The 25,745-nt window shown below is 37.9% G+C and overlaps 2 protein-coding genes and 1 long non-coding RNA gene across 3 annotated transcripts in view; all 3 read left to right on the top strand.

Moving 5' to 3' along the window:
* Window positions 1–7,668, top strand: part of LOC125232592 (protein O-mannosyl-transferase 2) — a 37,205-nt gene extending 29,537 nt beyond the window's left edge. Inside the window, 4 exon segments of the mRNA XM_048138319.1 lie at window positions 4,031–4,179; window positions 4,984–5,134; window positions 5,595–5,735; window positions 6,853–7,668. Of these exon segments, the coding sequence (XP_047994276.1) occupies window positions 4,031–4,179; window positions 4,984–5,134; window positions 5,595–5,735; window positions 6,853–7,070 (659 nt within the window). The 3' untranslated portion in view covers window positions 7,071–7,668.
* Window positions 657–1,752, top strand: LOC125232593. The gene is made up of 2 exons (XR_007177764.1): window positions 657–1,005; window positions 1,331–1,752. It is a non-coding gene; the product is annotated as an uncharacterized LOC125232593 (long non-coding RNA).
* An 827-nt stretch (window positions 7,669–8,495) lies between the features above and the next one.
* Window positions 8,496–25,745, top strand: part of LOC125232708 (baculoviral IAP repeat-containing protein 6) — a 97,917-nt gene continuing 80,667 nt past the window's right edge. Inside the window, 6 exon segments of the mRNA XM_048138466.1 lie at window positions 8,496–8,705; window positions 8,927–9,111; window positions 12,808–12,936; window positions 22,553–22,788; window positions 23,295–23,496; window positions 25,297–25,534. Of these exon segments, the coding sequence (XP_047994423.1) occupies window positions 8,528–8,705; window positions 8,927–9,111; window positions 12,808–12,936; window positions 22,553–22,788; window positions 23,295–23,496; window positions 25,297–25,534 (1,168 nt within the window). The 5' untranslated portion in view covers window positions 8,496–8,527.

Genomic DNA, 25,745 nt, shown 5'->3' with positions numbered 1-25,745 from the left:
TTAAGACGTTTAGTAACTGCTTGCAGCGTCAGTGAGTGAAAATCTTAATTTGAGTTTTTTTCTCGTAAGTCCGACTTACGCTTGACTGTAGATTTCTAATAGGTTTTCCTGTAATCTACAGGTAGAGGGCTATCTCGTGTATTTTTTTGAAAATTTTACGCTAAGTAGTTTCGGAGATAAGGGGGGGAATGGTCATTTTTTGTCTATTTTCTTAAATTACTTCTAAAGTACAAAAATTAAAAATTAAAAAAAAATATATTTCAAATGCTCATAAAATGCTCTTTCATTTGATATATAACACAATATAGTTTTAATAACTTTGATTTTTAATTTTCAAGTTTACCCCCCAAAAGTGACCCCTATGATTAAATTTCATTTAATTAAATTACATGTCCGTCTTTGGGCCACAGGTTTACATATGTGTACCAAATTTCAAGTTAATCGGTCCAGTAGTTTCGGAGAAATCGGCTGTAACAGAGGGACAGACAGACACACGAGTGATCCTATAAGGGTTCCGTTTTTCCTCTTTGAGGTACGGAACCCTAAAAAGGACATGAATAATAATTGGTAAGAAACAAAGAATATAATACTTCACTAGTAAGAAACCAGAACCTGGTAATCTAATCGCGCTAACAGATGAGCGTACCGGACACAGATTTAGATATTCAGTAGATGAAGTAAATAGCACCATTTGTATGGGAACCAAGCGTGCCGACTTTTTAGCTGTCACTGAGACGTCACGGTCGGCATTTAGTGATGGGAAAACCTAAACGATTCAAAGACACCAATGCCCCTCCGCCCCGCAACAATGCAGCCGTCTCTCTCGTACACATAGATTTTATATCTGTGGGCTCGCTCGCTCACTCCCCGCTCCCCTGCAAACTATCCCAAAAATCGAGTAGTATGACAAAAAGATTCAAAGAGGGAGGTCACGCTCACGTCACGCTATTAAGCGGTTTCATTCTGTCCACGCTTTTGGATACCTTCGCGTAATATTAATATCAAGTAAGTATTTTAAATATATTTGTTGACATTTTATAGAAACAAGAAAGATTGTTACCATTGAAACGCATAGTAAGAGACATAATCAATTCAGATAACCTAAAAATCGCAAATCGATTAACATGAATGGTATCGATTTTCTGACAGACGAATGATTTTCAACGGAGTGATTGAATAATTTTTGAATTAAATTTCAGAAATACATTTATTTAGTCGAAAAGCGGTTTTATCTTATACTTTTCCTATATGTTTACAGTATAGGTTAGGTACCTATACAGTATCAGTTTTAACTTTGTAAGCAAGCAGAATCGTATTTAACTTTTTGTAGGCTATGGAAACAGCAAAGTCTCAAAAGAAAACCAGGGAGGACATTTCTGAAGCCAAAAGAAAAGCTAGCCGAATACGTCATGAAAAACCAGTTTTTCCTTCCCGTGGCTGCAATCCATTTTTCTTTTACGACCGGATCATGTGGGAAACTATAAGAAAGAGTGTTTTTAAACGTTATACTTATGTTGTATATGATTAAAATTATAATATTTTCACCACACCAACTGATAAAAACTCTTGATTATTTGAAAACGGATAGCAAAAATTTCATTTTATCCACAAGAGTGCAAAGTATTTAAAAAAAATGTAACTTGATGTCATAAGCTAGCTGGTAGAATTTACTAATATGTAAATGATAATTTAGAATCATACATATTGAATAAATTGATGGATTTTATTTAAGTAATTTGATATTTCATAGTGAGTAATTCGATTCAATTCGTGTTGGTGTAGTGAAAAATAATTGTGTTTTACTCGGTGGCAAAGTTTGTTCAACCTTCGTGCCTTGAAACCCTCACAACGCTCAAGATTCCACTTCTAGAACCACCACTTCGCGGTTTAATATTGGAATGTTTCGCTTGCTCGAGTATCAATATTGGCACGTGCGGTTAAACAACAACTTTGCTCCTTGTAAAACAAATACGTAACTATTTTATTAAAATTAGAACACGAGTATATTTTTATTAATAACTACTAAATTGTGTTTTGTAATAGACAATAGTGTTTATCATTCGTCTGTTCGATTATCGATTACAAACGATTATTGATATTTATTGTAGAACGAACAACACTAGTCGCTAAATTTGACGGACGAATGAGAAATGGGCTGTACTACGAAATCGAAGCGATACGCGAGAGTATCGCTAGTCTCATGGCCCCTGTACACACATGGCCAACGGTTCCACCAGCCCTTTGTGAAACCCCTTGGCCAAGATAAGAGCCGCTGTTTACACATTGGCGAACCAATCACTTGGCATTGGCTCTTCATGAAAGATGGACGTGGAATGAAAAAATCTAGGAAATTCTTGGTCATAGACGTTGTCAGAAAAAAAATATTAAAAAATAATAACCCCGTAGTAAAATTAAATTATTTGCAATATTAACAATTTTTTGAATATTCTGATAAGAACATTTATCTTTTTTAGGAAATACATTAAACATTTGCAAGGTTATTTTATTTCCTAAAATCTACACTATTATTGGCATAGATAAACTTATTATTTTCGTAAATATATCACTACTGTCCTCTCTGACGGCTGACGACCAACTGAATGAAGCGCCAACGTGTAAACGCAGTTGGCCATTGGCGCCAAGATCCTTTGATGTGTGGACAAAAAACCGACACGAATCGGTTGGCCGGCAAGCGCAAGCGCCAACTGCCAACTTACGGCCAAGTAGCCCTCTACACACATGGCCAAGGGGGTTGGTGGAACTGTTGGCCATGTGTGTACAGCGGCCATCATATTCATCATCTCTTTAACACACATGGTCGATCAAACGCTTAAAGCAAACGCAGCAATGCAATGTAAACGCCGGTTTGTAACGTAATTCTATAGTTACTTACGTACATCCTTGGACGCATAAATAAAAATACGGAAAAAATGATTAAAAATGAATTCACGCACAATATTATTTAAAAATTACTTACGTGTGATGGGAAATATGTTTTTGTTTTTGTGCGCTGGAAATATTTGGGCTGGTGCAGTTAATTATCGTGCAATGAGGCATTTTGTATTTTTTTTCTTACGTGCGGCTGCAACAGCTGACGTATGTGGACTGTCATTAGAAATGGCCATCTCAGTGGCTGCCACTGAGTTCGGACACGCGAAGTAGATACATTTGCTTCTTCTAGTGTATATTCATTTCTGTGGTACCGGATTTGTAAGTGGGAGCGAGAAATAGTTATTCTTTTCTCGCTCCCACTTACAAATCCGGTAAACTATTATCAAAATTGAACGAAACTCCCCAATCTCAATATGACAATGGGAAGGTGGGGAAAATCAGGAGCCGACATAGTGTGGTCACCGTACTTGATACATTTGTATGAGAAAAGTTATGTCTGATTATCTTTAAAACCAGACAACGAATATAAAATATTAGATGGTCGATATTTAGTAAAAATTTTTACTAAATGTTGAAGTACTTTCGAGTGTCTTAGGTGCTACAAATCGTAAGATATTTACATTTTTAACTTTCTCAAAACGTGTGGACTGAGTGAGCACTTACAAAAATTTATTATAAAAAAACCTGACACGTTAGTGGTTCGTTTTGTATTTTACAAATTCCCATTTCACTTTTACTAAACTATACACATATAATAGCGGTCTAAATCTTATGTTTTTCATCAAAATTCGGCTTTTCAAAAGTGTGTGGATTGAGTGAGCATAAGAAACTATTTGTAAAAAATTTAATACGTCACTAGGTGATCTAATATTTATAAAGGTAGGTTGGCCTATTTTTTACTAAATGTTAGTATATAAATATTATATGTTAAATGAATATATTCACTGTTTTCGTTGGTAGTTTGTGAGAACTGAGTGAGCACATGTTAATGGCTGTATCTTTTGATTTATCTTTTTACAAATTCAGAGATTCGTTTTACAATTGTTTTAGAACTTTTACTAAATGATCAGCATATTTTTTTTTATTTTCGGAAGGTGCTCACTCAATCCACACACACACCCCTGTTGTTTGTCCTCAGTGCCGAAAGTAAGCTTCGAAGCGTACGCTTCAGGTTTCATCGAGCGCTTCATAGAGTCACATGCAGTCATGTTCCAAGGGAACGCGGGACTTAAACCTAAGGAAGGCGAAGTTACGAGTCAGCCGTGGCAGTGGCCTATTAACTACCGGGTATGTTCACATTTTTATATTAGCGTCAATTTTAAGGCTTAAAATGTAGGGTAAAGTGTACCTCAGAAATATTGGCTAGTAAGCTTTGAAGCAGCAGGTTTCATAGAGCGCTTCAGAGTCCCATGCAGTCATGTTCCAAGGGAACGCGGGACTTAAACCTAAGGAAGGCGAAGTTACGAGTCAGCCGTGGCAGTGGCCTATTAACTACCGGGTATGTTCACATTTTTATATTAGCGTCAATTTTAAGGCTTAAAATGTAGGGTAAAGTGTACCTCAGAAATATTGGCTAGTAAGCTTTGAAGCAGAAGGTTTCATAGAGCGCTTCAGAGTCCCATGCAGTCATGTTGCAAGGCAACGCGGGACTTAAACCTAAAGAAGGCGAAGTTACAAATCTGCCGTGGCAGTTACCTATTAACTACCGGGTGAGGTCACAGTCACTTTCTAAGCTTAGAATGAAGGGTAAAGTGTACCCCAGAAACATTGGCTGGCAAATATCAATATTCTAAAGATATGGCTCGGACAATGGCTCAATGGCGATCAAATATATGAAAGAAACTCGTTCCTACGCACACAGTTTAAGCTCGTGAAGGCGAACGCGTACTATCATTGTGTGAGTGAGATAAGATAGGTCGACTGGTCGCGTTTTTGACATGCGGTAACTGTGAGGTAACCGAGAGGGGGTGGGCGGCACTTTCAGCGGGAAGCACGGAGTAGCCATACTGTACGATAGTACTCTTTATTATACTGTAGTAAACCCAAATTCGTGTCTAATTTACTTGAACTGTATGTTTTATTTGGTCGCAGGGTCAATTCTTCTCCGGAAGCGCACACAGAGTGTACCTGCTTGGCAACCCGGTGGTGTGGCGTAGGGTTAGAGCCGGCGTAATATGCCTACTTGAAAAATAAATATTTAATTTTCATTTTTCATTTTCATGAAAACTAGACTATTTTTTAAGTACAGACAACTGGGTAACCTAAAGGTGTGGCGTAACTCGTTCCTCTCTCATATTTGTTTTAGTTTGGTACTGACTGTAATGGCATATTAGCCACTTTCTATGTTTAGCAGTAACACAATGGTTTACTGCGACATAACATAACGCATATTGCTTGGTCAGCGACAACTCAAACATGTATATATAGGCACACCATAAATGGATTGATTGAGATTCATTACTTTACGCTTTACCTACTACTCGTGTCTATCATTGACTACACCTCATACCGTGAAGCTGCCCATCCACATTTGTAATATCCTATCTTGTTATTACATGACCTTTCTTCCTTACTGCCCTAACTCAGCGGCCCGAAGAGGATCTTGAGCTTCGACACTAGACTTCGGCCCTAGGCTCCTGACCTGTGCGATCTCTGATGCCATTCATTGGTACTGTCTAACTCATAGTAACTGTTTGCAGGAGGAGAAAACGCAAGGCTCCTAAACGCTGCAGGCTGGAGCTTCGTCGGCTGGGCGTTGCACTACGTACCCTTCTGGGCAATGGGGCGGGTGTTGTATTTCCACCATTACTTCTCTGCCTTAGTCTTCAGCTCTATGCTGACAGGTAATGACAATCAGAAAAAAAAAGTTGGTTTTTATACTCTGTCAAACAAGTCTGTCAGTAAATAAGAACAAAGAAAACTGTATGCATCCTTTTCTTTAGGGTGCTGGAGAAAAGGATACCTATAGTTTTCTTAGTTCTTATTTACTGACAGACTTGTTTGACAGAGTATAGCTGAACAAGATGATTTTTTGAATTGAAAATTCTAATGCGACTTCCAACCGACAGCGCGTAACACTCAGTCATTGTTACTTTGCGTGAAATGCCGCTCACTCAGGGCGTAACATTCTGTCAGCGCATAACATTCTGTCTCAACGCGACTCACTCATTCCATTCATTCACTCAGTCCGTAACAGGACGGAATGCCCAGAATGGTTTTGAATAGTGGAATGGTTGGTTGAAATGTGCGTGCTTTATATAAATCGAGTGCAAAATGAGTTTATGTTTGTTTTTTCAATAATTTGAGCAAATAGCAATGTAATATATTTAAAACATGGACATAACTAAACGCAAAACGTGATGGTCACTGGACAAAATGGCCTATATCTCTAATTCTAGCGAAATCATAATGGCCTATATCTCTAATTCTAACTTCCATCAAAAGATGACGCTTCTCTTTTTACACTTCGCATTTTAAAACTGCAACAGACGGCCATAGATACTGGACTAGACTGCACCAAATACTATATACTATAATACGTGCAGCTTCTGACGTTTCCCATACAATTGAGCGGCAACAATTTTACTAGCGCCATCTAGCGGTTCGAGTTGATCAAAGTAGTTGTTCAGACTTTTACTTGAGTAAATTAAAATTAGACGGAATAAAACAAAAAAATAAGAATTTGTAATTTTTTTTAATTTTATGCTGTATGAAACTAAACTATTTTGATCAACTCATGCCGCTAGGAGCGCTAGTGTACCTGTTGCCAACTTTGGCACCGAGCTGCACGTATTAACTCGTAGAGTTTACATAGTATTTGACTGCACCTTGGTCGGGTCAACTTGTCAATCACCTTTCACGTGACCAAACCGGCCTCGGACCAGACCAAGGTCGCGGTACGGTACGCCCGTCTGTAACAGCTTTTAAAATACGAATTCTAACCAACATTTTTTTTTTCAGGTATTCTCACCGAATATCTCTTAAAAAGCATCAAGGCATACCTAAGCCCGGAACTTGGCCGCGCCGTCTACCAAGGAGCTATCGGCTTGGTGCTGTCCACTACTGTATACAGTTTCTACCTATTCTCACCTCTGGCTTACGGCATGAGTGGTCCTTTAGCACATGAGCCGAATTCTACCATGGCCGGACTGAAATGGCTGGAGTCTTGGGAGTTTTAGATACTTATATCCACTCGGAGCCATAACCCTGAGCATCTCACCGAGAATCGCCTAAAAGCATCACGGAGTGTCTTAGGAGGTCGTAGTCCCAAGGAGGTATAGGCTTGGTGCTGTCCACTACTGTATACAATTTCTACCTACTCTCACCTCTGGCTTACGGCATGAGTGGTCCTTTGTGCACAGTGGCGCATGAGCCGAATTCTACCATAGCTGGGCTGAAGTGGCTTGAGGAATTTTAGATATTTATGCCATTCTGCTATGCTATCTCATTAATCTCATATCTAAGCTTTAATATACATGGAAAAAGAAATCCATTCCATAGAGGATTTTGTTTCAATTTTAATGTAATAATGGGGCTGAAAATGTAACTATGTTATAGTAGGCTATATTTTATATTAATATATTGGATAGATTAATAGGCTCACAGCATATTGTTAAAGTTTTTTATTAACTTATTAGAAATAAGTAACAAACATAGGGATTGTTGCTATAAATATGAGATGTATTAAAAGTACTTAGTACATAAAATATTCCGTCCAACTTTTATTTATAAGAAGATTTTTTTATACTTTTATAAAATAAATAAGTACTCTGTAACTATGTGTGTTTTTAAAGCTTCCCTCAAAAATCTCCTTATACACCCTTTAGCATGATATAAGCTGATCGTAAGTGCGTTTTCAAATTGTCCGATCTGATATCGGATGCAGGACCGATATCCTATATTTTAAAAGCGCCATCTTTGTCTTCGGGTAATCTGAAAACGTTCTAACATCCGCCGAATAACCAAATCATCCCTACGAACATAAAGTAACGAACCAATCGTACCTACCAATCGCAAAATATTACGCAGGAATCTTTGGCTAATATTCTGAAAGAAGTCAAAATTCTGACATTGAACCACAAGTGTAGTGAGTGGTCATAAAGTGGACCTTGAGTAATATGAGTGGCGTTTGAGAGCGCTGCTATCAGTACAAACTTATTGAACTATGTTTAGTATGATCACTAACTCTTATGCTACTTAATAGTAGTATAAAGTTTATATTTTATAATATTTATTTAAATTCAGAAAGTGAAGTCACACTGAAAATCGGTTGCACATTCAACAAGAGTCTATAACTGCCCTTATGTTTTCATGCGTGACATTGTCTATGAATTTTTAAAAATGAAAACTTTCACGTATGGTAACACTACGAGCGATTGCTTGCAATATTTATTATTTAAAGTATAATATGCCGATGAAATATATTTATACACTTATAATAATACTACAAATTTACCTTTACACTATTCTATACCAATATAAAAAATCAATAAATCAAAAAGAATTACAGTTTGTCATTTCATTACACCCTTGGCAGATTTTGTATCTGGCCATTCTACTTGAAAATATTTGACACAAAAAAAGTATAATTACAAATGGCGTTTACGTAGAATAGACAGATGTGTTCACGGCCACGATGGGCGATGATTCTTTGATATTACGAGAAGATGGTTATATACGTATGAACTTTCCTGTTACTTCTTTAACGTATCACAGTAACTTGAACATAATTTTGGTGAAGACTGATGTTGGTGGTGTACACGTTTTGGATGTCAATTCTGGTGTGATTCTTCAGTCGTCCTGCCTATCAGCGGGTAAGTCACGATTTTAGATGCTTGTCATGCCTAAAACAATATAATCCATAATTTTCCCCCTATTGCATTCGTATAAGGAGGAATGTGAATAAGAATTACAGCATTTTGCATTAATTTACGCGTTATGATTGTTCTTAGTTGCCCTACATTGTTTCGGCTGACAGTTCTTTATAAACAATAATTGGTGCGTTGAGATTATTTGAGTTTCTGGTGAATTGCAGATGATGGGGGTACGCTCGGAGTGGAGTACGCGTCGGGGGCTGACAGGGTGTTCGTGTGGGACAGCAGTGGCGTGGGAGCCCGGACGGATTACAATGGTGTCCTGCTTCTGCACACGGCGCTCCAGCGGCCGCTCCCGTCTTCGCAGCCGGATAAAATAATAAGAATTGAACTTGTGCTCTCTGAGGTATGTACAAGTTTTATACATCTTTGATAAAGGTTTAGGGCTTGGAGTAGTTCTTGACATATATCTAACCTTAAACAGTATCCAGTTACTTCTATATTGTATATATCTATAGATAAATATAGTGTAATCGCAAATGAATGCTGAATTTTGTGTCATTGTATTAGTATTTTGCAGCAATCTTGTGCACCAAATCTAGAGTACTTGTATTGATAAGCATCAAGACAGGAATGGTATAGAAGGCATTATTATATTTTTTTGCTTGTACCGTTTAAGATCTCTGTCTATGTATACTATATGGATAGCTTAGGTAGCAGGTTGTGTAAGTTATAATGGCCGTTGTGAAGCAACAGTGAAACTTATGGTTAGATTTGGAACATGCAAATACATAGGTGATTTACATAATGCTATCCTTACGAAGCTCTTATTGTTGGTGCCTTATATAGAATGTCCAAATGGTAAGCACCAGTAGCGGTGAATGACGTGTTTTAATCTAGTACAACTTGGTGTGTAATAATTTGTATTAAATTTGCAGATTTTGGTATTGGTTTTTAAAAAACCTACAGTGTATGTCGAACATTAAAATTCACATTTCTGTATCCATTGTTGTGCTCTTGCATATTTAACTGCTAGGCAGATATGAATCAAAGATATGTGTATGGTCTGACACTGACTTTTAGTGTCATCCTGTTTTCTACATATATTGATTTGAAAGTGATGAATAGGAAAGGATGAAAATTCCACTGTAAAGATACAAAAGGCATATTTTACTTGGCTGTGTAAAGATGAGTTCTTGTGCTGACAGATGTCACTAAATCTGGAAATTGGGGAGAGTGAGCCAGGGCCCATGGGCAAATTCGAACTTTGTTAAGTCCAAGGGGTGCTAAATCCAAGATTTTTAGTTTTTGCCCCCTTTGAAAAAAGTCTATCATCTGTTATCACTTTACAAATAAAAAATCCCATTGTGGGACTTTCTCAGACAAAGGGATTAAAGACAACCTAACACCTATTTCACACACTTGTGGCATGAGAATTATAAGTGAAATAGGCAGAGAGTAGCCATGTTACTCTTTGGCCACCATACTTCCCACATCACTAGTAGAGGTGACCACAGTATAAGAAATCTGTAATATGGTTCAAACTGCAGTAGCTAATTAACTGTCAGTTTATTTTCTTTTAAAAACACTAACTTCAACAGTATTACTCAAACAAAAGATAACAGTCTTATCACAAATTTATGTTTGTGGTTTTAGGTATGTAAGTAAGACTGGTGTTGTATTAGTTAGTTGTGCGTTTTTTACTTCCAAAACTTATAAAAAGAAGTTTATTGTTAGTAGACCAGTAGTAACTCTTCTAACGTACATCGCGCGGTATGTATGTATGTATGTATGTATGTATGCAACACATGTAAGCGGATGAGAATGAATCTTTCTCATCCACATACATACTGTGTTGCGTACAGTCAACCAATTAGAATCCTAGGCCACTCTAGAACCCTGTCATATTGACACCATGCTTTATTTGCTATAGAAGTCAGTTTGACTTTTACTGTGAAAGGGTTCTACAGTGGCATAGGATTCAGATTGGTTGACTGTATGTACACCATGAGCATACATACCACATTTGTTAGAAGAGTTATTACTGTTCTTATAATGTGATGTCAATACAAATTATGTGAGCCAAATATGGGTGGGTTAGCTTAGATAGATAGATAATCATTTATTCATCACACAAGGTAATAGGTACATTTAAAATATACATTGTGTACAAAATATCTATACTACTAACAAGTGTGACTAGTCTAGAATTTAAAAATTAATAATTGCATTTCATTATTTTCACATTAACATTTCATAAAATAAATCACAATCTCATTTTCTAACTTGAAACACCATGACAATTTACAAATGTTTATTTATTTTATAGTTTATATCTATACAAAAATAATTACATCATTAAATACAATCACACATAAATCAGTCTTAATATCTAAAATTCTCCTTATAATCTAAACTTTCAAATAAAATCTCCCAAATGCCCATAATGCTGGCCACATTTCCCCGCTGGATGGCAATGCCAATTTTCTGCCTCAGTAATGAACCAGCTCTATAGGATCCCTGGTGGTGTTAAGGAGCCTCTTCTTTAAATCCTTGAACAAAGTCTGCGCATGCTGTCAGCAAGGCCCCAAAGTCTCCACCGCAAACGCCGCAAATACGTGGTTACTAAATCGGACGGCGCCGGTAGTTCCATCCGCCAGGGAATAAGGGTCATTCCGTTGGGTCTCTTTCCGTCATCACGCACGAGATCGGGTGGCTCCAAAACGGACGGCACGCCAACGCTGACCAGAGCCCGGCGAACAACATCATTAGTTACAGACTGTATGTGACGTTCAAAAAATGTAAGTATAATGCTTTACCATTATGCATTATACTTAAATTTTTGAACGTATTTTTAAGCCAACTATCGCAAATTCTGTACTTATAAAAGTTATAACATAATTACTAAGTATGAAATTTTTATGGCTATGATTTTAAAATTGTTTTATGCGCTCCTGAAAACGCTAAGTGAGGTGGCGATTTAGAAAAAAAATGTTTTCTATCTATCAAATTTGAACATCTGCGGTAGGTATTATGTTTGTGGCACCATTTTGTTTTAGTTAAGTTTGAGCCTTTAGATGGCGGAAACAATGGTCAAGAATTACTGGTCAACTAATAGGGTGGCTTGACTGACTTGATAGGGCCAGTACAAACAAAGTGCAACTCGGAGGCCGTAATTTATAACCGCCTGCTTGTATGGCGAGAACCCGCCCAGTGATTGATAAATCGAAATGTCTTAAACGGGTAATTCTCCTCTCGCTTCTCTAGAATATGAGCATATTTTCTTAATAAATTACTATTTCTTCCATAACAAGTAGATTAATAATCAATCGCTCATCTACACTTGAGTGGACACTCGTAGACATGGCTACTACCTCGCGTGATCTAGCCGTTGTAAAACATAACACAATGTATGACTATGGCGTGCTTCATTGTTATAAAATGGACCGTTCATTTGTATGTTGTTTATGGTATCTAGGTTCGTAGGACATAACATTACATTTATAATGTATTTACTTACTTAACCTACTTTGTTACGGACTCCTACTTTGTGACACCTTTTTGGCTCAATTATAAAAAGAAAACGGCACTCAAAATTTAGATGCAAAAATATTCCTGTCTGGGTTGCCGGGTCGGGTGTTATGGATTACATTGTTAACCAAATCCTAATATGAAAGAGTTAACATCATCATCATTTCGGCTTTCGCCTATCTCATTTTGGGTGTAGATCCTCCTTCCTCTTCTTCCACTCATTTCTCTTGATTCCCCAATCGCTTGATCCAGTGTCGCTTACAAGCAGCACTCATGAAATTTATGAATATAATAAATAAATATTATAGGACATTATTACACAGATTGACTGAGTCCCACGGTAAGCTCAAAAAGGCTTGTGTTGCAGGTACTCAGACAACGATATATATAATATAAAAATACTTGTTATACATAGTAAACATCCATGACTCAGGAACAAATATTTGTGCTCATCACACAAATGAATGCCCTTACCGGGATTCGAACCCGGGACAGCAGCGTAGCAGGCAGGGTCACGCGCTAGGCCAGACCGGTCGTCTATTAATTTAAAATATTGTTTTTATTGTTGCAGGCTGTCCTGCTGTACCAGTGCCTGCAGAGTCTGGACGTGCACTCCATCGAGGGACTATCCGATTTCATCAATGAGCTCAAGAACTCCATTGATGCCGAACCAGCGAGGAAGGGAGTTAAAGCGCAAAAGGTAATGCTTGACTCTTCACCTAAATCGAACGTCGATTTATAAACCAAGAAGCATACAAATGGATGAATGCATATGTTATCTTTAAAAAATAGACATATACTCGTACTACCATGACTTGTTAGTAGACCAATGAATGGGAGATTATTTCACTATACATCTTTTTTTTATATAGCCCACTGCTGGGCAAAGGCCTCTCCTGTTTTCCGCCACTCGTCACGGCTTAGTAAAGGTCAAGGTATGAGTAAAGGTCTTTCCGCCATCTAGTTTTGGTCTACCTCGGCCTCTGGTAGTTTGCGGTGCCCATTCGGTCGCTATTTTTAGGGTTCCGTAGTCAACTAGGAACCCTTATAGTATCGCCATGTCTGTCTGTCCGTCCGTCCGTCCGCGGATAATTTCAGTGACCGTTAGCACTAGAAAGCTGAAATTTGGTACCAATGTGTATATCAATCACGCTGACAAAGTGGTAAAATAAAAAGTGAAAAAAAAAAAATGTTTTGTTAGGGTACCCCCCCCTACATGTAAAGTGGGGACAGATTTATTTTCATTCCAAACCCTACGTGTGATATATTGTTACATAGGTATTTTAAAATGAAGAAGGGTTTACTAAAATCGTTTTTTGATAATATTAATATTTTCAGAAATAATCGCTCCTAAAGGAAAAAAGTGTGCCACCCCCCCTCTAACTTTTGAACCATATGTTTAAAAAATATGAAAAAAATCACAAGAGTAGAACTTTATAAAGGCTTTCTAGGAAAATTGTTTTTCAACTTGATAGGTTTAGTAGTTTTTGAGAAAAATACGGAAAACTACGGAACCCTACACTGAGCGTGGCCCGACACGCTCTTGGCCGGTTTTTTTGGCCTATCTTTCATGATGCATCCTACAGACGCGTCCCGCCCAATCCCACTTGAGTTTGGCTGCTTTCACACCCACATCTGCGATACCTGGTTTGGAGCGCAACCAACCTTACAGTAGGAAAGCTATTTCTCAGTAGCCTTAATAGAGCCTCGCTCTGTTGATTTGATAGTATTTAATTACATATCACTCTTATCAGTATATTACCCTAGCATTTCCTCCGTAAATTTATTATGATAACTAATTTCAAACTATGAGTCATATGGCGTCTAAATAAATATAAATTAGGTATAGTGACAGTGACGATATTTAAAGTTAAGCCATTCTATTTTTAGCCAACATGACTAATGAATGTAACACTGTGTAATATGAACTGTAGCCTGTTTCACGATACTGACAATTGTGACACTTCGCCGTCCATTGCCTGTTCAACAAGCAAATATTGACACTGAATAGCAATATTACAGTACGATTAACATCAGTTAAGAGGGGGTCGTACGAAATCCTCGAAAAGTGCATTCGGCGTTTAACAAATGCTGCTCACATTTCTAAATTAAATGAAATAAAATAAATGTAGTTATTATCTTAAAGAGTGTGTCTACAACTTTTGACTATTCACAATCTCCAATTATTAACGGTGTAATAACTAAACCCACACAAAGTTGACCTAAAATGAGAAAAACGTATGTCGCCGTTTAGTAAACTTTGTTAAAAAAATTCAATACTCTAGTTATAACATTATGTGATTCTGAAAGCCAGATAAATGGACTACAAGTTTTGAGGTTTTTTATATTTTTCCTCTCAAAGGCAACAAAGAAATTTTACCTTAAATTTAAACTATCGTAAAATTTCCATACATTCGCCATTGCTGTCAGAATTTTCCTTTCGATTAGATGCCGTGAGCGGCTCATCGGAGGCAGACGTGTCGCCGGTCGCTCCGCGTTGACAATTAAATTTGACAAATATTTTGACAGAAAATCGTGTACGTACACGAAAAACCATACCAGTGTAAAACTGTGCTCAAAATAAATAGGGTAAGTCGATAATGTCAGGTGGAGATCCAATCTCATTTAAAGTGTAAAGGTGCATGGCTTGTGCATTAAAAAATAAATAAAAATATATCACATTATTAAAGAAAATAACGAACACAACCGAATGAGTATAAATGATTTCATTCTAGTTCGGTTAAATTGAAAAGAGTTTCATGTTTTCTTTTACTCATTGGAATAAATTTTCATTACGCTGGTATTAACAGTACGTCATTTTAAAAATATATATGACAGTACCTACGTCAAATTCTGTCAACCAGGTTGTATGTAAACAATTATAATTTAATTTATTTTTACATATTTAGATACTTATTAATCGATTCTTACTTAGAATAGAAGAAAGGGAAATGCGGGCGGGTATATAAGTACCTATTTATTAAATACAATATTCCGTATGGTGTGCTTCTGGTTCAAATTTTTATATAAAAAAATGTTTTAATTTCATTAAAGATTACCCTGTGCATACCACGAACACGTAAGTAACCGTAAGTTCATCGTTGTTTAGAAAGTAACGCTCGTCTTGAATGGCACTTCTCCATTCAACTAGACCAGATGTTCATGGAACAGTCACCAGCATACGTATATGACTATGAACGGCCGTGACAATATATCCGATTCTCTATAAAGGCCATAAGTATATGACGACATATTCCCGGCAAAAAATTGTGATGCTTCGTGACCGGCAAAAACATAGTCTCTCTTTCTAGCGTCTCGCGAGCGTAGCGTCGGGCCAACTGTATGGAAAAAGACGCCGCGTCGCGTCGGCGCGGCTTAGCCATACAGTTGGCCCGACGCTACGATCGCGAGACGGTAGATGTGGGACGGTCCTTATTCGTATAAATATCTGATCGGGTCGCTTAAAAATATATGTTTCCTTATAAAAATCTAAATTACACTCTCACTCGCATAAATATCTATCCAATGTTAAAGCAAATATATATCTTACGGGCTAGAAATCATTAATATGTAATTAAAGTGCAATAACAAACCCTACCTTAGTTGCCTTAGAGCGGTAAATTGTATGAGGTGATTTGACATCTCACGAAACACGATTATAATATTGTCATTGCATATGTCTGTCTCATCTGTTCTTAAACTATGACAACTAAACTTATTACAAATCTGATATCAGAAGCCTTTTTACAAGCTTTTATTCAACTTGCCTTGTTAGTTTGGGTCAAAACGTAGAAGCTAAATTTGACCCACTTTCCGGTTTCCGATTGAGCTGAAATTTTGCACACATATGTAAATCACGTGACAATGCAATATTATGGTATCATGGAGGTGATCTGATGATGGAGCAGAAAGGTGGTCAGAGGAACTCTGTTATGAAACGTCGTATCCCCATTGAGTAAGGGGTTTTTAGAAACATCTCGGAGAGCAAAAGATGATTGTTGAAAGAAAGGAACAGTCGGCTAAGGTAAAGCTTGTGCCAAAAATGAATTTTTTGCAAAAAAAAGATTATTATAAATTGGGAGGTGTAATTTTTTATTATCTCTGCATTTCATTGAGAAGAAAAACCGGCCAAGAGCGCGTCGGGTCACGGTCAGTGTAGGGTTCCGTAGTTCCAGGGAAAATAATATATTTAGTTATGGGCATGAAAATGTCTGTCAAAGTTGGCATTTAAATTTATTGTATTATTTACTCATTTTAACTTTATTTTTGTGTAAAATTTTGCTCAGAATTTGTTCGTTATCCTTTTGAATGTAGTGTATACCTACACTTCTAAAGTTTATGTTCCATACATACTTACTACAATTTTCTTTTCATTGACAGACGATTTCAATTTCAATTTCAATTTGATGGATAAATATCTGCGGCCTGAGGGGTGAATAGGATCAGGAATGGGGGAATCGGGTCGCAAAGGGCGTGAATAGGTGTACTAAGGGGGTGATTAGGGTCGGAAGAGGGGTGAATTGGGATGTGTGGTCAATGGTTGTCAAATTGTATAAAAGATATATAATGAATGACCTCTCTGTATATGGATGCAATTTATAAGTCAATGTATTGCTTCGTAGTTAGACTAGATACAAGAAATCAACATTTAGAAATGTTAATTACACTTCTGTCAACCTCCACGTTTCACCCATGATTGCTATAATATAAATGGATTACTTTAAAATAAAAATCATAAGTATGAAACTATACAACTATGGAAGAAATAAAATTATTTTTTAACTTCTGATTAGCAGAAACGTCTGCAATCGATGCCACTAGGCTTAGAATAAATTTAAAAGTGGAAAATGTCTGCCTTGGGTGAGACTTGAACTCCAACTTGAACTTGTATCCAGAGGCCGTGAGTTCAAGTCTCACCCAAGGCAGACATTTTCCACTTTTAAATTTAAAATTATTTTATTGAATAATTTTTGATTTGTTCTTTTTCAAGTTTATATAAATAATGAATTCTCAATTCGCTCAAAGGTTGAAAGAGACACCTTATAAGGATAAGTTCGCCTTTGTACACCATAACTATATTGTATTTATATGTCCTAACTTGTCTTATGTACAATAAAGTGTTCACATACATACATACATAAATTGAAAAAGATATCATACACGAAAGAAAAAACGACAAGGCCTACTGATGGCCGAGCCGGGAATCGAACCCGGGTCTTCAGCTTACGCAGCTAACGTCATTACCACTAGGCCACCCGCCCGCCGTGTGGTACCCAACGAAATTTCTCTAGTGTATATTATCTCTGATAGGCACATTTTGACCACCTCGTATATGAATCTTATAAGATCCATTTGCACCAACCACTTAACTCAGGGTTAGTGGGCTGTCAACTGTCAAATTCCATGTAAAATAGTGGGTTAACCCTCAGGTTAATCCTCCATCTTCGTTGGTGCAAGTGGCACTTAGAGGATTACGGTATAGCGAGAGACATGGCGGGTTCGATTCCCGGCTCAGCCACCAGAGGGCCTTGTCGTTCTTACTTTCGTGCGTGATATCTATTTCAATGTATAAGCATGAAAACGGTTATGACTTTATTTTCAAGTAATTTTAAATAATTTTAAAATTTAATTTTTTTTTTTTTTATAAGTAATTTTTACTGATAAACTTTTTTTTTGGCATTTAATTTTGTAAGGTATGCTCCCAGCCGAAGATCAGCGCTGATGAAGAGGCACCAAAGAAAACACGTCCGTTCCATACAAGATTTATTAGCAGAGAGCGAAAATATAAACCTACCCACAATCAGTCGGTACCTATAATTACTAAACTACCCACATATGTCACAAATTTATTTCAAAAAAACTTAATGTCATTATCAGTTTGCCGTTAATATTTGTGGGGTTTGAAATTGGACCAGAAGTGATATTAAAAAAAACTATACATTTATAACCTTTTGAATTTTGGAAATCGGTTAAAAAATCTGGCCAAATTAGAATCTTTTTTCGCAAAATTGTAAAACTAAATTATCTTTACTAGTTACCTCTAAAATACCAAATGAAATGACGTCTATTGCGACTTAAGTAGTTTGCATAAATTAGTAACCCAATTCCATCGCCCAATTCACCTAGAGACGGCGCTGCAATTTGAGCTACTTAGTACATCGTTTTCTAAAGATTTTGGGTACATGGGGTCGGAACAGGTATGAACTACCGTAATTTGTGCTGAATAGGACCAAAACCGACTTTTGAACGTCGATAGCACTTTTTTATATGTTCCATGCTAATTTTTTACATAAAAAATCTTCCAGCGGTGTGAACTTCGGTTTGTCTTTGAAAATATGTCGTTTTATTTAGTAATTTTCGCTCACCCTAACGTTGGGGTGAATAGGGAAAAGTGCTAGGGTTGACCCTTTTGGTACTCACCAAGTCGGTTATGTATTAATAAAATAAATTTATCGAAATCTACAGATATGATAACCTTAAACCAACCTTTATAAATGGTGCTCTGACGCAGTGAACAAGTAAGTATGGTCGTGGGCAGTGCGGATAACGTGTTAAAATATAAGCATAGTTTGTTGCTATTTTTCATGTTTAAATAACTTCTAAACTAACGTAGTGGTATTCAAGTAAAAGGTTCACAGTGAATATTAAGTAGCTTGCCAGAAATGTGTTTCTGCTTAGCTATACCTACCATTGTAAGTATTGAGTTTTGTATCATAAAGTCAAACTAGGCATTTATTACTAATGATTTACTCTGTGGGGTGCCTTTGATCACTTGCATGGGGTAACATTGACCATAATGACACATAGTTGATTATTGTCTGATTATGTCACGGTACTTGTTGAGTTGAGGCAGATAATTTGATCTCTTCGTGTGATAAATATTGAAACAATTACAAATAAAGTTGGTTTTTCGAAGATGGTAGGTAATTTTTATTTTTGATCAAAGTAACCACAAAATAGCGTTAAAGAGTTCTAATATTTGACTGTGCGAACCGTTTTTTTATCTTTTCTTGAGATAAAATACTTTTGCAAGGGGTTACATTCGATTACCATTTTAAAAAAACATAGGGTATCAAAGTAACCCCAATGTCAGTTTAAGTTTGATCTCATAGTTTTTTTTTCTGCATACATTATTTTGTTACTTTTCTAGATTTTTAGCAGGAAAAGACTAAAAAAGTTGATGGCCCCATTTTTTTTCTTTCTTTACATTTAATGGATAAAAATACCCATTAAATGTAGAAGCTAGCTATAGCTACCCATTACATGTAGAAGCTAGAGAAGTTTAAATTCCCAAATTGGTCAATGTAACCCCAGTTTACGGTAGACACCGTGAATCTATTCTAATAATTCTTTTTTCTCAAACATGCAATGAAATATTGTCTTTACGTTCCTTAAAATGGGCTGGGAAGTATCGCTTTTTGGGCGCAACAACTCGAGAGTCCTGTAAAGGGATTTCATATTATTTTTCAGGCCTAGGCCTGCAAAGTAACTTTTTTTTATAAAATATTGTCCTTTAGAGCATTTTTTTTTTATTTCATTGTATGTTTGAGAAAAGCACTATACATGCCTCGGCGTGAAAACGGATTCCCGGCCTCGTATCCCTATCCGGTATATACCCACTTGGCCGGAAATCCTCATTTTCCCGGCCTCTGATGTAATGTACTATTTTATTTGAAAGAAAAATCGTTACGATACTAAAATATGCAATCTAAGATAAAAATGCTTTTCATATATAGTTACAAACTTAGTTCAGAATTTTTTTTCGTTCAACTTTTATAAATTTGTTTACCTATCAAGTTAAAAATAATTTTCCTAGAAAGTTTTTATAAAGTCCTGCTTTTGAGATTTTTTCATATTTGAGCAAACAGCCCTTATTGCCTGAAATACGGCAGTGATATTGACATTGACATTTGCTTTTTCGTATTTTGACTGCACTGTTGTATTTTTTGCCATGCTAATTTGAACCTTATCTCTGAGCGATGTTTTTTAATTTTCAGTCACGTCACAGATGTTTATGACATAACATCTAGGTATTTAGCCATTTAAAAGAAACTACAAGGGACTTTACAGACGTGGCGACTGCAACTGGTACAGGGCCTAAGCTATAATTTAAAATTATATTGTGATTTTTATATGTTTTTTTGTGTTTTATTTATTACTAAGTATGAGTTTCAACATTTTCAACTCAAGAAACTGAAATTTAGAGAAGAGACTCGGAAATTGGGTAAGATAAAGAGTCTGATGCAGATGGCGATGGCGGTATTGGGATAAGATATGCGTCGATATTCCCTGTCTTTCTTTGTGTCTCTGACTTGACTGCTGCTAGCTGTACTCTATTCATTAGGTTTTTATTTTATACACATACTTTATTTTGTATCAAACTAAATGATAAAAAACCCAACGACCAAAAAGAATAAAGAAAATATCTGATAGTCTTTAATACAACCCGCATATACGTAATGCACAGCACAGGCCTCTGAAGACCTGCAGGGCAATCATAGTCGCGCGATAAATGATAAAACATCGGACCGTCCCTATTGCACTTACAAATAGTGCGATAGGGCTGAATGTTTTATCATTTATCACGCGACCATAATTGTCTGCCTGGAGGTATCGGCCTTCACATACGACTTTGAATAATGTTTGCGGGGATAGGCAGGCTGACGATTTTTAATCTAAGTAAGTATAGAAAAGTAACGCAAAATGAAGTGCAAAGTAATTTGAAAGACACCTAGATAAACAATCAACTGAGTAAGGAACGTTATCTACATATTTAGGTAGGTAAATTTAAGTCACATGAGACATGAACAGAGAAGGAAAGCTAGATGATGCGAACTTTTTATCTGTCTTCTTGTATGCTACCTTTTTTACAGTTTAATTTCTCAAAGGAGGTAAGTAGTTGACTACAAACTCAAAATAACACTCTTGAAAAAAATTAAGGGTCACTGACCTTTCACAGTAAATTGAGGTAGTGTGAGTGAAGGGTGTTTGTGTGTGTAATGGGGTAATTTGACAGATTCTGAAAATTCTCCCTGCTCTACCCCCTCTTAACGATTCGGGTTCTATCTTGCTCGCACTTATGCGATCCCGATACGAGCCGAAGCCGAAGGGTAAAAGCCGAATCGTTAATTGATTTTAATCGCACTGTATCATACATACATACATACACACATACATACAATCACGCCTGTATCCCATAAAGGGGTAGGCAGAGCACATGAAACTACTAAAGCTTCAGGACCACTCTTGGCAAATAAGGGGTTAAAAGAAAACGAAACTGTGGCACTGTATCAACCTAGAAAAAGTCACAGAATTGTTATTTTCGAATGCCAATGTCACAGTGGTAAAATAGCACACTGGTTTGTAATGAATATATATGGAACTGATGGTCTCATTATCAACTTTACCTCGTTGTATGGCAATGATGACCTGATAGACCAGCCATGACCTAGAACAAGGCGCTTTACCTGAGCCCTATCTGCTCAGTTATTGGAATATCTTGCCTTGCCTCCCTTCCCAAAGGCCTGACTCTTTCGATAACGGGATGAATGTGGAGTTATATGTATGTATGTATAAGCTTTATTGTACATAAAGGAAACAAAAGAGACACAGTTACAGAGTCAGTAATATCACAGAATATGTAATAGTACAAGTACAGAAGGCCCACTGCTTTGATGTTCTCGAAATGCCGCCTTTTTAAATACCTACAAAATTCTTACAAAGAAACGAGCCGCACGTGCGCGGCGTCCGGTGATAGGGTTACCTATGGATCCATTCCATACGAATTAATACTCACATAAAATGTTATACTATTATATTCAAGTCTTGGGTACTTTCTAGGTATATATAATGTATTTATATATTTTTGTTCAAGTTCCAACATCACAAGTCTTATTGAACTTTTCCGTGGGACTTAATCAATAGTAGATCGGTGTAAGAATGTCTTATGGTATTTATTTTATTCAATTATGTCTATTTAACTAAGTATTATTAGCCATTCACACGCGGACATCGCTTAAAAAAACCTCGCGACGTAAAGTAACAATAGAAAGTGCGGACGTGCATTCCGTGAGAACGCGCGCCACCCCTGAGTAGGCCGCGAACTCGCGGCCGCCAGGATGTACTTGTAGCGCGGCGATAGAATCGCGGAGTGAGCCGCCCCTGGTAATATACAATGTAGGCGGACTTATCCCTTAATGGGATCTCTTCCAGTCAACCTTATCCTCATATATCTTATTCCAAAACTTTTCATAGCACTACTTTGTATCAACAAGCCTTCCTCTAACTCCATACGCTAAAATTTGTTTTCTTTCCAGTGGAGCACGGTCACCATATGCCTGCCCCAGTCCACACTCCGACTGGTCACCACCGGAGTAGTCCAAGAGCTCAAAGGCCAGAACCGGAGGATCCCTGCCCTGGCCATCGCTTCTGCTGTGGGGCAACGGGCCAATGAGCTGATGCCATGCTCCAGGGACGAGGAGTCGAGGGCACTGATGTACTCTGAAGCTGAGCGGAAGGAGACCTTTAAGCGGTGGCCGCATATGGATTATAAGTGAGAAATTTTTTAATGATTTAAAGATGTACTCAGTCATACTCATACTCCAGATAATAAACCAAAACCAGTAAAACTCTTCATGGTTCGAGTCTAGGTGTGTCAGAGTACAGACCCTGGTAGTGATGTAAAAAAAGTTTGTTGATTTGAAGCACATAAAGTAGATGTAGAAGAAGGTTCTGCACTGAAGAAAAGGTTTTCGATTCAATGGTTTATTTGCAGAAAAAGGGTTAGTTTAGTAATTAAATTAGGTAAATAATTGTTCCACCTTTATCCGCTATCTCAAGACAGCATGCAAATGTATAACTTATTCCTAAAATTATATAGATTATATAGATTCTGTCTGAAAGGTCTGTGTGTGTGTCTGTACCTACATTAGCTCCCGAAGTAATTTTTAGAATCTGGTAATTTCTAAACGCTTTTCCAGTTGTACTAGCGTTCCATGAAAATCGGTCCACTATGTCGCGGTCGGGGGTTTTTTCAAAATTTTAATTTTGTTGTTTCAGATGGGCGCTCCCCGCGCGCATGGCGCAGGCTGGGTTCTACCACCAACCCTCGCCCAGTGGGGACGACCGCGCCATGTGCTTCACGTGCATGGTGTGCCTCGTGTGCTGGGAGAAGTCCGACGAGCCCTGGGTCGAGCACGAGCGGCACTCGCCCAACTGCCCCTTCGTTCGCGGCGAGTACACGCACAACGTGCCCATATCGGTCAGTACTCATGCTCACTGTAGGGTTGTTGTCAAAAGGTGTTTAATAGACGGCGTCAGCACAGGCACTTTTGGTAAGAGTGACATTGATTCGCGCTCTAGTTACAGTAAAGAGATCCCCGAAAACCTAACAACGACACCCATGACGACTTATATAAAGAATGACGGAGATAGTACTACGTACGCATTGCGGTTTAGTTGCTATATGCGCTTCTCGCATACAGTATAGAATGACAGAGATAGCAGTACAGCATCTCACTCTAGTAACTAGTGACAGAGGTACCAGGCGCCTATAAGACACAAGGAGCCAGACGGTTTGCACAGCAGCCGTCGCCCAGCGTCGACCGCGCCATGTGCGTCACCTGCATGGTGTGCCTCGTGTGTTGGGAGAAGTCCGACGAGCCCTGGGTCGAGCACGAGCGGCACTCGCCCAACTGCCCCTTTCAGTATTTTTATCAGTAATTCTCGATGAAAAGGTACTTTAGATACCTATGAAGGAAATGTGTCCGTTATTTGATATCGTATCGATTCCTGTTAGAGCGCCCTTGTGCTAGAGAACGGATTCTCAGAGTAAGCTATAATCAAAAATGGGTTTTCCCCATTGATGAGGTTTAAGGATAACCTGTTACCTAACTCATATTAACTTTAGGTAGGTAAACTCCGTAAACTAAGCGGAGACTTGTGATTAATAGAGCAACTAAGGTTCGTTTGCACCAAACCGTCTGTTATCGAATTTAGCGTTCACTAAATTTTTTGTATGGGAATTTCCATAGACTTTTGCTGCGTGATGTTGACGTGTCTGTTAACTGTGGTTTGATTTAACTGGAATATCCCTTAATGGGATAATGTACAAATGAAACGTCAACTAGGAACCCTTAAGTTTCGCCATGTCTGTCTGTCCGTCCGTCCGTCCGTCCGTCCGTCCGTCCGTCCGTCCGTCCGTCCGTCCGCGGATAATTAATGAGTGAAGCTGAAATACCAATATGTATATCAATCACGCCAACAAAGTGCAAAAATAAAAAATGGAAAAAAATGTTTTATTAGGGTACCCCCCCTACATGTAAAGTGGGGGCTGATATTTTTTTTCATTCCAACCCCAACGTGTGATATATTGTTGGATAGGTATTTAAAAATGAATAAGGGTTTACTAAGATTGTTTTTTGATAATATTTATATTTTCGGAAATAATCGCTCCTAAAGGAAAAAAAAAGTCCCCCCCCCGCTCTAACTTTTGAACCATAGGTTTAAAAAATATGAAAAAAATCACAAAAGTAGAACTTTATAAAGACTTTCTAGGAAAATTGTTTTGAACTTGATAGGTTCAGTAGTTTTTGAGAAAAATAAGGAAAACTACGGAACCCTACACTGAGCGTGGCCCGACACGCTCTTGGCCGGTTTTTCTTTACTGTGTGTGTTCTTATCTTTGTACAATAAAGTGTATTACTACTACTACTACTAATATCTAGGCATGTGTGCATGCATGGTGTCCCTCATAGGCAGCGTCCACACTCATAAGACGGATGTCTTGCGGCGCGGAACGGACGTCTCCGCCACGCCGCCTGAATGTAATTCAAAAAACGTCTCCTCAGTAAATTTTGTATAGGAAGGACGTCAGAGCGCCTCCAGGCGTCGCGGCGCGCGCCGCGCCGCCGCCACGCCGCCGTCACGACGTCTCATGAGTGTGGACGCTGCCTTAAAATGAAAGTGTCATTACTATACCACTTTTTGAAAATCGAATGCCCTTGTTTTTCTTGTAATGTTGTAAAAATGCAAAACTTAAAATAAAATCATTAATTTACAGGTAACAAATGCCACAGCGTGCGCGGTGCCCAGTCCAAACGTGACCATAGTCTCCAAAGGCAACACAGGCGAGCTTATAGCCACCGGTTCTGCAGAAGGCAAAGTCAACATCTGGAAGTTTGACTGTGGTCTCAAGCTGGTCAAGTTCATACACCTCTCGCCGTATGACTCCATCTTCAGTGGGATACTGTCAACGGACTGCAATAAGGTGTGGTCGGCCAGCCTGGAGAAGGATTCCTGTAAGTATATCAGTGTTTATAAAAATGTAAGTCAATCTTGATCAGTTGCCAAGGGTAACACAGGCGATCTTATAGCCACCGGTTCTGCAGAAGGCAAAATCATCTTTAGCGGGATACTGTCTACGGACTGCAACAAGGTGTGGTCGGCCAGTTTAAAGTATTCCTGTAAGTAAAACTTATACACCGTGTTTCACTTAACACTAAAAACCTG

The sequence above is a fragment of the Leguminivora glycinivorella genome, chromosome 13, assembly GCF_023078275.1.
Source record: "Leguminivora glycinivorella isolate SPB_JAAS2020 chromosome 13, LegGlyc_1.1, whole genome shotgun sequence".
In the NCBI taxonomy this organism is placed as follows: domain Eukaryota; kingdom Metazoa; phylum Arthropoda; class Insecta; order Lepidoptera; family Tortricidae; genus Leguminivora; species Leguminivora glycinivorella.
This window is presented reverse-complemented; position numbering and strand designations above follow the sequence as displayed.